Here is a 9,832-nt window from a genome sequence, read left to right on the forward strand (position 1 = left end):
AGATTGTGAAGCTAGTGGTATGAGTGCGCATCTGAAGCGCGGCGTCAGAGTGAAATGAGGTGAATTGGCAAGCGGGGTGTCACTTTTGGAAGCGGGAGTTCCGTCCACGGGTACGGGAGGCAACCAGTTGTCCACTCATATCCCCTGTCGAGGCTGTTAGCCCTGGACCACTGGCCGGACGCTCTGTGTTGGCGGCCAGCTCCCCGACCACCGCCTGCTAGCCACAGCTTCCATCTTTGGCCGTTATCCATTTGATCGATCAACCGCCAGTATCTCTGTGTTGTTGCTGGCTTGTTGCCAGTGTTGCTGCTTGGACGCTGCTGTTCTGCGCTGTTCTCTGTCGGATCTTCTGCAGGCCACTGGGCAGCATCATTACACCCAACCGTCGCACAGCTTCGCGACAAGAGGGGGAAAGGCTTTCAGTCTGCGCTAGTGTCGTCCCCAGCTTCGATCTTGTCCTGTCCGCTCTGTCTCAACTTCGCATCCCGCCCGCCCCTTTCAACGCTTTTGAGCATGAGGCTGGTGAAGTCGCTGCGGTGACTCTACTAGCCTGCTTCTTTGAACTCTCTAGTGCTCTATTCCATCCGTCTCATGCAGATCCAGCTGGTGCTCTGTGCTTACATGCTGCTCGACCTACATCACACATCCCCGTGGCATCTGAGGAGAGTCTGGGTAACCTGAGATCCTGAGTTTGCATTGGCGATTGCTTCTGTCATCCGTCCGAATCCCAACCCCCGACTTTGCAGCTTGCAGCATCCCTCGCCTTCTCCGCCTTCAATCAATTTCTGCAGATTCTCGGCTCCTCCAGCTCAGCTCTCTCTTTTTTTTCCTTCACTATGTCTTCGGCTATCATCGAGATCGTTCTCTAGCTTCGGCTACAGCAGACCAGCGCCCTCACGCAAATTAGGAATCGCTAGCTCTACACTACGCGAACACACAGAGCAACACACGCCCGACTGAGACAAGACACAATCGATTGGCCTTCGTACAAGTGCAACACACGCGGCTATTCCACAGCAGTAATCCAGCGGTGCAGCATCGTAGGGCCAGGACAGGCACAGCCTCATTGACACTTGGCGCAGCATCCACAGCGTGGATCGTGGACCGTGGCTGGGCCGACCGCCAGAGACCCCTGCAGGTTCTTGCATTGATAGCTTGACGCTTCCCCAAACCAGATTTCCTTAGGCGCTTTTTTTCCCCTACTTCCGACTGCTCTTGGTGTATTAGCTGCCCGCGAGCATCACGATTGATGCAGTTGTCGCAGCATCTCGACCGTGCCGCGGCGCGGCCTGAGAGGCCTCCGCCGTTGCCGGCCCGCTCCGTGCTCGTTCCCAGATCGACGTCATTGTCTTCGGGAGCCACCGCTGGGGCTGTGATCGGCTCCGTCGTCGGCGCCCTCTTGCTGGCATTGTGCCTCTTCCCCTTCATTGTCCGTGCAAGGCGCCGATGGCTCACGCGCCATGATGACGGTGCCGGCCTGGCCGAGATGGGGCAGAGCCCCGGAGGCCCCATCGCCGATGACGTCGGCCACGACCATGATGGCCGGTCGTCGTCGTCTAAGAGATACTCAAAGGAGCGCATCTCCCCCAGTCCTGACTCGGCCCTCGACACCAGCCCCGGCACAACAGTCACTACTACCCCCGACCACCAACAGTCGTCGGCGACCACATCTGTCACAGCAACAAGTGGTCAAGAAGGTCAGCAACGCTCCGCCTCACCAGACCAGAAGCTCGGAGCTGCTTCTCAGGGCTTACCATCACCTATATCACCTGTTTCTCCCGAGTCTCCAACACCAACCGACGGTCAGGCACCTTTGCCTCAAGGAACGTCGGTACCTCATCCTCTCACAGCCACTCCATCTCGAACGCTTTCCAAGGGTACCGTCGGCCAGCTTAGTCGTAGCGACTCATACGCCCCTCAGCAAATAACCTCAACAGGCATCACAGAAGAGCCTGAATCTATTGACGAGTCCTCTGCTACGCCTGCTCAGGGGCGCTTTCCTCACCTCAGAGATTCATTTCGCAATCTCATCAGCGGCCGTCAGTCCACGCGGAAGGGTACAAAATCCTCACGGAAGGAGAGCAAGCGGAGTTCTCCGACCGTCACCAGCGCCCACACAACACGGTCGCCCTCTGTCCTCACTGTTGACTTATTCCCGGCTTCAGACCAATCCGCAGTCCCAGCGGCATCTGATCCTTTGCTCACGTACGACCCGAATCTGAAGGGTCTGAACTGGAGCTACTACAACGAAGCGCAGGCACTGGATGCTGAGATTGCCGAAATCCTCGGTCACTCACTAGATTCGACTCAACCCGCCCCGGCCTTTGCGCCTCAGACTAGCATCCCGACGTCGGTCCCCCTTGGTCCCAACGCTGGGCTCGACACTTCACTCGAGAGCTCTTCTATGAACTTGGGCCTTACGGCCGAACCTGACTCTTTTCTGTCCGATAGCGGTAACCAGGCAGTGACAACTGCTCCTCCCACGTTCGGCGGACAACAGGCTTTCAACCTCAGCACTACGAGCTCCTCCGCTCCGCAGCGTTCCGATACACTTTCGGAGCCCCCCCTGTTCCTGGCGGATCTTGCCGCTCCCCCCTCTCTTCAGTACGCCAACAACGGTCCGAGTGGCAATCCCATGGATCTAATGTTACCAACAAATTCGACAGAGAACGCCTGGCGCCTGGAGCATGAGATCAACAAGATGATCCAGAACTCTCCCCAGATGCCTCTTGACACCCTCTCACCGCTATCGAGCACTCTTGACAACGCCCAGTGTGGCGTCTCTGTCACCGGTCCCAAGCCAGATCTCCAGGTTCCGTTTCAAACACCATACCAGACCCCCTCACCATACCAGTCACCACTTCCTGGAATGATGGATCGTGGCAGTGATGCTGGTGCCGGTATGCAAACTCACGACGCAACAACAGGCTTCTGCCAACCGGCACTGACGGCGGTGGTCAACGATTACACAACCCCTCCTCCTTCAAATGTCAATTCCCTGCAGAACACCCCTGACACACAACCACTACCATATCCTGGATCCCCATCTTCACAGGGTGACTTGGACATGCCAGTCAGCAATGCCCAACCGTTCGGCGTGACACAAGCTGGGTTTATGCCTGCTCCATCACAAGGGCTCCCTCCTGACCCTTCATCAAACCCCTCATCAGCCCTTTCACCATCACCAGCGCCAGCAATCACCATATCCCCAGGGAGTGCAGCAAGTTTGTCTCCTAATCCATCGGCCAGGCCATCACCAGCACCATCTCTAGGGCGGTCTGCCAACCGGCCAGAGGATGGCTATATCTGCAAGTATTGTGGTACTGTCAAGAGTACCATGTATGAGTTCAAGTGAGTACCCATGAGCCAGGAGATCGATTCACTTCTACGAGCCCAGAATGACTAACAGTTTCCCAGCCATCATCTGAGGTACCACAAGCGGCCCTTCCCTTGCGAGTACCCCGGCTGCGACCGCAGCTTCGGCACTATCACGCATCTCAAGCGGCACATCAACGACCGGCACTGCAAGACGCGCCGTTACTTCTGCACCGTGCCGGACTGCCCTTACTCACGCCAGGGTGGCAAGTCGTTCCCGCGCAAGGATAACTGGCGCCGGCACATGAAGAATAAGCATCAGATCGATCCGGACACCGGGCCGGATGCTGATTTCAGCGAGGACGGCGCCATGGATACCACGGCGACATGAGGCTTGTTGCGTGCGGCTTTATAACTTGCTTTCCATCTACTTCGAAGGTTATACCTTTCAACTATGCCGCGACGCAGGACGAGCGGCTGAAAGCCCGTGCCGCAGGACGCCGGAGTCACGTCCTGGCTGGACCCTAAAGCCAGGCAGGTCCAGATATCATAAACGCCAAGGGCAGCGCCCCATCAGCTGAGCTAGCTCTCATTGTCATGGTTGTTTGATTTTTTTTTTTTTTTTACAGAGCATATCCCCTCGAGATAGACATGTCTATGTTTGAGAAGGGTACTTTTTGGGATGGGATTTTTTTTCGGATCAACAAGCAAGCAAGGTGTACAGGACTTAGAAATTATATCATCATTTGGGATGGGACATTCATTATTAGGGTATTCGGTTGTGCTCTTTTACCAGTGTATATACAAATAAAACTCTTATGGTGTTAGCATTTGGAGCCTCGAAAGGCTCTGAGCACAAGCTCATGAGCTTGGCCTTGTTTTATTTAGGTCTGCGTTGCAGACCGCGCGGGAAATGGACATGTTTGAAGGCATTCCCTGGGTTGGGTTTTGACCACTTTCTTTCCGCCCCTCTTGTGCAAGTGCAGGTGAACTGGTCCGAGTGCTGGTAGATTCTGCTGACGCATCGCCGCTTGGCTCGCGCGGCTGTGGTCTCATTCATGGGGGACCCCGTATGTCCTATGCCCCGCGACACGTCCATCAAGTCCTGGAGGGCTACTCAGCCCAAAATATCCTCTCGATAACCTTCTTGACACGTGTCACCCCCTCACCTCATCTCCCTCAACAACCTCCTCACCAACTTTCTCTGCCCCTCAATTGTCAAATTCCCTCGATCTGTCTCTTGAAGCGCCCGTCCCACAATGATCACCGTCTTCACATCCTCACTCCCAACCCACACCCGTCCATTCCTCCCCACCGCCGTCTCGAACGCTAGTCCCGCCCCCGCCTCCCCAATACTCGGATCCTCCCCCGCTAGCATCTCCAGCACGCCCACCTTCCCTTCCTCCCTGCTCTTGGCCATCAACAGCCGCCGCGCAAAACCAAGCGATACTTCGAACACACAGCCGGGTCCGGTGATGGGGCCGAGACCGTCGGCTTTACCCGTCGAGGGGTTGACGCATTCTAGTTCGGGGTCCATATGTCGGTTGGCGAGAGAGACGCGCGCGTAGACGAGCTGGCCGGGTTGGAGCTGGGGACGGGTCTTTTTTGTGGCAGATTCGAAGGCTAGGTGGGGGAGGGTTGCAGGCGGGGTGTGGGGGGTGATGAGGCAAAGGTAGGAGTCTTGGGTTGAGCGCAAGACTTGGGCCAGGACGAGGTCATTTTGGGTTGGGACGTACTGATGATTGGTGAGTGGAGGGCTTGGAGATGGGGTTTCTTGGGAAATTGCCTTACGCGCTGCGAGTTATACTCAACCCACATGGAGTTTTTGTTCAGGTTGGTGATCAGTTGGCCCGCGACGGTCGGAATGATATCGCTGGGCGGGACATGGCGCAAGCCAGGGCCAAGACGGAGAGGGTGTTTGGGGTGTGTTGGGACCAGCGACGGGTCTATTGTTTCGCCAGGGAGAACGAATGGACGTGTTGTGGTGGACATGATGGCGCGCTGGTTGTGGTTATGACTTTTTTGGGGTTATGGCGGTTTTTGGTGGTGATGTTGGGTTTTCAGTTTCTTTGTTTGGTTTGGCGGGCTGAAAGTTTCCAGCCCACAGCGCAGCACGCGCGCAGCCTCGCCTGCTTCCCGCCCCGCTGGTCCAGCCTTAGTGGGGTTGCGCCGTTGTGGTGGGTGGCATGGTAGAGGTACTTTGAGGATCAGTCCCTACGTCACCTCAATTGCAAAAAAAAATACATTTGCTCATTGATAAATAGTGCACTTTTTGCGCTTAATTAAGCTAGTAATTGTACTTCTATGACTTTGATATTCAAAATGAGAAGCCTTAAGTCGTTGGGGTCACAGATAGATGCTATGAAATCAGCTATTGCTGAAGGGCGGGTACCTCTACCCATGTCAGAGCGGGGCACGTAGCCCAGCATGCGACAGGGCGACAGGCCCAAATTTTTGAAAAAGTGATCTCGATCCCCCACCATCCAACACTTAAACTTAGCGACATCCTCCCTTCACAGCATCACATATACACCTCCTGCCTCTTTTCTCCTCGCTGTGGCCTCGAATCTCTTCATATCTTCTAGAGTTAATTTTATAACATAACCCATAACCAATAACCATGGCAGAGTCAGCATCCAAGGCTGCGCCGGGCGAGCGCGTCGTCATCGGCATTACCTTTGGCAACTCCAACAGCTCGATTGCCCACACCGTCGACGACAAGGCTGAGGTAATCGCGAACGAGGACGGCGGTGAGATACGCCCTTGTGCGACCAGTCCCTCTGCAAGCTACTGACATCTAGCGTTTCCTCCAGATCGTCAGATCCCCACCATCCTGTCGTACGTCGACGGCGACGAGTACTACGGCCAACAAGCCAAGAACTTCCTTGTCAGGAACCCCAAGAACACCGTCGCCTATTTCCGCGACATCCTGGGGCAAGAGTAGGCAGTCCTTTGTCCCACTCACACTTCAACTCGAGTCTTCTCCCTAACAAAACCCCAGTTTCAAGTCGGTTGATCCTACCCACAACCATGCCTCTGCCCATCCACAAGAAGCCGGCGACAACGTTGTTTTCACCATCAAGGACAAGGCTGAGGAGGATGCTGAGCCGTCAACCCTGACCGTCTCTGAGATTGCCACCCGCTACCTGCGCCGTCTGGTGGGCGCTGCTTCCGAGTATCTTGGCAAGAAGGTTACGTCGGCTGTCATTACTATTCCCACCAACTTCACCGAGAAGCAGAAGGCTGCCCTGATTGCCGCGGCGGCGGCTGCCGACCTCGAGGTCCTGCAGCTGATCAGTGAGCCTGCGGCTGCCGTCCTGGCCTATGATGCCCGGCCCGAGGCCACGATCAGCGACAAAATCATCGTTGTTGCTGACCTGGGTGGTTCCCGCTCCGATGTCACTGTCCTTGCTAGCCGCAGCGGCATGTACACCATCCTCGCCACCGTTCACGACTACGAGTACCACGGTATTGCCCTGGACAAGGTTTTGATTGACCACTTCTCTAAGGAGTTCCTTAAGAAGAACCCCGGTGCCAAGGACCCCCGTGAGAATCCCAGGAGTCTGGCTAAGCTTCGTCTTGAGGCCGAGTCTACCAAGAGGGCGCTTAGCCGGAGTACCAATGCTAGTTTCAGTGTCGAAAGCCTTATCGATGGCCTCGACTTCGCTAGCACGATCAACCGTCTGCGTTACGAGACTATTGCCCGCACTGTCTTTGAGGGCTTTAACCGCCTGGTCGAGTCTGCTGTGAAGAAGGCTGGCCTCGACCCGCTTGATGTTGATGAGGTCATCATGTCGGGTGGCACCTCTAACACTCCCCGTATTGCTGCCAATTTCCGCTACATCTTCCCTGAGTCTACCAGGATATTGGCCCCCTCTACCGACCCCAGTGCCCTCAACCCCTCCGAGCTCCAGGCCCGTGGTGCCGCTCTGCAGGCTAGCTTGATCCAAGAGTTTGAGACTGAGGATATCGAGCAATCTACCCATGCTGCGGTCACCACCATGCCCCATGTCACCAACGCTATTGGCGTTGTTTCTGTCTCCGAGTCTGGAGAGGAAAAATTTGTCCCCATCATTGCCCCTGAGACGGCCGTCCCTGCTCGCCGCACCGTTCACCTGGATGCTCCCAAGGAGGGCGGCGACGTCCTGGTCAAGGTTGTCGAGGGTAGCACGCATATCAACGTGATCAAGCCCGAGCCTAAGGCCAAGGAGGACGGCGAGACAAAGGAAAAGACCGAGGACGCAGATGATGACGGTGACTTCGACGACGACGACGAGGAGGAGGAGGAGGAGGAGGAAGAGGAAGAGAAGCGCGAGAAGGTCTGGAAGATTGGCAGCACCCTGGCTGAGGCGGCTGTCCGCGGCGTGAAGAAGGGTGCCAAGGTCGAGGTTACCATCAACGTCAACACCGACCTGACCGTCATCGTGACGGCGCGCGAGGTCGGCGGGAAGGGCGGCGTGCGCGGCACGCTGAGCGCGTAGAGTGCGCAGTGGTTTCGTCCCTTCCGGCACCGGCTGGACATGGGTGATGTTTTATCAGACGTGGCTGCAGTTTGCGGACGGGTTGTTGATGTCCGTTGTGGAGGAGCCAAAGGGGGAGGCATACCCGTAAAATTCCTGACAGGACAGTCCCACACGCAGGCATGGGGCATGACAGGCATGATATGGCGTTGTGTTGCGACATTGGTCAACGGGATGAATGAATAGAATAGATGAGTGACCCGGAATTGGCGGGAAAATAGTAGAGGTTCTGTTTTTGTGTTTCGTATCTTGTGTTCTGTGAACTATAACTATGCATGTGATGTGGGAAGAGTTTATGTGGGAGAATCTTCTGTTGGCTGGTTTCTCAAGTTTGCTGCATGCTCGTGCTGTAAACCTCCTCATGTATACCAGTCTTTGGACACTGCTCTAGCACGTACGACCATACTCAGTGGAAAGCACGGCATCCCGTCCGCTCTGCCCTAGTTAAGCCACTGAGGGCCCGGTTAGTAGTTGGGTCGGTGACGACCAGCGAATCCCGGGTGTTGTACGTCTTTTTAACTTTTGTCGTTTGAGTTTACTTCCTCTTTACAGAATGCCTCGTGTTCGATTTCTGTCGTAAAATGTTTTTACTCTCAAATCTTTTTTGAATCAACATAATATCTTCCATACTGGAGCATAAGGAGTATTGAAGTCCTGGCTCTGTTGGCATGTGACGCCTCTTTCTCAACTTGAGGATCAGAATCGTCGATGCTCCTGTCCTAATGTTTTACAGATAGGAGATTTACGGGCCGAGAATTAGATTGATAGGTATCAAGCTTCCGATCCAAGACCTTGGTCAAGTTCAGCAGCTCGTGAAATCCTGGTGGACTCAATGATGACTCACTTTTGCAACAGTTGCATATTCAAATGTCTCAAGTATCAACCCAGAGCAAGACATGATCAACCGTGAATGCATTTCCACTTCACATCTAGAGAATACAGCGTCCCTGTGACGGATATATCATCATTTGGCCAACTAGAGCTCAGTAACTTGGAATATGAATGCATGTGGTCTTCAAATTCATTGGTTATTTCTTCAGATCTTCGTTCTCTAATTCCCTGCCTCTCCCAAATCCGGAGCAGCCTTCTTAAAACTCTTATTTCTTCAGTCCTGAGTCCCTAGTCCCATTTCTTCTTTTCCCAGAACCAAGACCAACCCTATCATCCTGTGCATTCAAGATGCTCAAGACCAGATATGCTCCCATCAAAAGTACTCGAGGTGAGCTGTCTGGAGTTTCTAGTCCCAATGCTAAAGCGTTGACTATAGACACCACACACACATAACTAACAAGTCGCAATATCTCCCTAAAACGGGCAAAACCAGCCTTCTCTTCCTGATGAATTCCTGGAGCTTCTGCGCTACCTGCAAGCTATGCTCGAGCACAGAAGAGCTCGTGACTACGGCATCAGCCCACGGGGAGATGTCCCCTTCCCCAGGTCTGCCGCCGAGCGAGTCCTGAGCTACACACACTCCCGACTTAACAACAACAACCACGACAACGGACAAACCCCGCATAGTACCAGCACCCAAGACCTCATGCGGCTTGCTAACGAGTGCACCAACGGCCAGTCGACCTTTACCTCGCCTTCTGCCCGCCGAAGGACTGGCATGACCCGGTACGGCAGCATGACGTAGAAAATCATTGGAGCTCACGTCTTGGTTATGGGTCTCCTCAACTTCTGGCCGTTGGTTCATACGTTTATGGAGGCCTTCACGACGATACCGCCGCGGGTATCCTGAGCTCGTTCACATAGTTTGGGTCATCGGGTGCCTGGTTGGTTGTTGCATATGTTGCATGTGTTGTCTCGCAATGGCTGGAGCGGGGAAGCGTAATGGGAGGAGGGTTCGGCGGCGGCATTGAATGGTATTTCTGGGTCACGATTGGACGGAGGGTGAGGAGGTATGGTTTTGGGGGCTGATGAGAAGAAGGAGGGAAACACACACACACACACACACACATATATATATATATATATATATATATATATATATATAT

General features: G+C 54.5%; 4 protein-coding genes across 4 annotated transcripts; 3 read left to right on the plus strand and 1 right to left on the minus strand.

Moving 5' to 3' along the window:
- Window positions 1-1,249: 1,249 nt before the first annotated feature.
- CTHT_0007990 (uncharacterized protein) lies at window positions 1,250-3,706 on the plus strand (the record flags this gene model as incomplete). Its single annotated transcript, XM_006691266.1, has 2 exons — window positions 1,250-3,351; window positions 3,418-3,706. 2 exons carry the CDS (start codon window positions 1,250-1,252, stop codon window positions 3,704-3,706), a joined length of 2,391 nt encoding a protein of 796 aa, XP_006691329.1.
- Window positions 3,707-4,480: 774 nt separating this feature from the next.
- Window positions 4,481-5,307, minus strand: CTHT_0008000 (uncharacterized protein; the record flags this gene model as incomplete). The annotated part of the gene is made up of 2 exons (XM_006691267.1): window positions 4,481-5,050; window positions 5,107-5,307. The coding sequence occupies 2 exons, from the start codon at window positions 5,305-5,307 to the stop codon at window positions 4,481-4,483; spliced, it is 771 nt and encodes a 256-aa protein (XP_006691330.1).
- Window positions 5,308-5,935: 628 nt separating this feature from the next.
- CTHT_0008010 (putative heat shock protein) lies at window positions 5,936-7,796 on the plus strand (the record flags this gene model as incomplete). The annotated part of the gene is made up of 3 exons (XM_006691268.1): window positions 5,936-6,065; window positions 6,129-6,255; window positions 6,317-7,796. 3 exons carry the CDS (start codon window positions 5,936-5,938, stop codon window positions 7,794-7,796), a joined length of 1,737 nt encoding a protein of 578 aa, XP_006691331.1.
- A 1,234-nt stretch (window positions 7,797-9,030) lies between these two features.
- CTHT_0008020 (uncharacterized protein) lies at window positions 9,031-9,471 on the plus strand (the record flags this gene model as incomplete). The annotated part of the gene is made up of 2 exons (XM_006691269.1): window positions 9,031-9,054; window positions 9,160-9,471. 2 exons carry the CDS (start codon window positions 9,031-9,033, stop codon window positions 9,469-9,471), a joined length of 336 nt encoding a protein of 111 aa, XP_006691332.1.
- Window positions 9,472-9,832: the final 361 nt, after the last annotated feature.

The sequence above is a fragment of the Thermochaetoides thermophila genome, assembly GCF_000221225.1.
Source record: "Thermochaetoides thermophila DSM 1495 unplaced genomic scaffold scf7180000011812, whole genome shotgun sequence".
NCBI classification, from domain to species: Eukaryota; Fungi; Ascomycota; class Sordariomycetes; order Sordariales; family Chaetomiaceae; genus Thermochaetoides; species Thermochaetoides thermophila.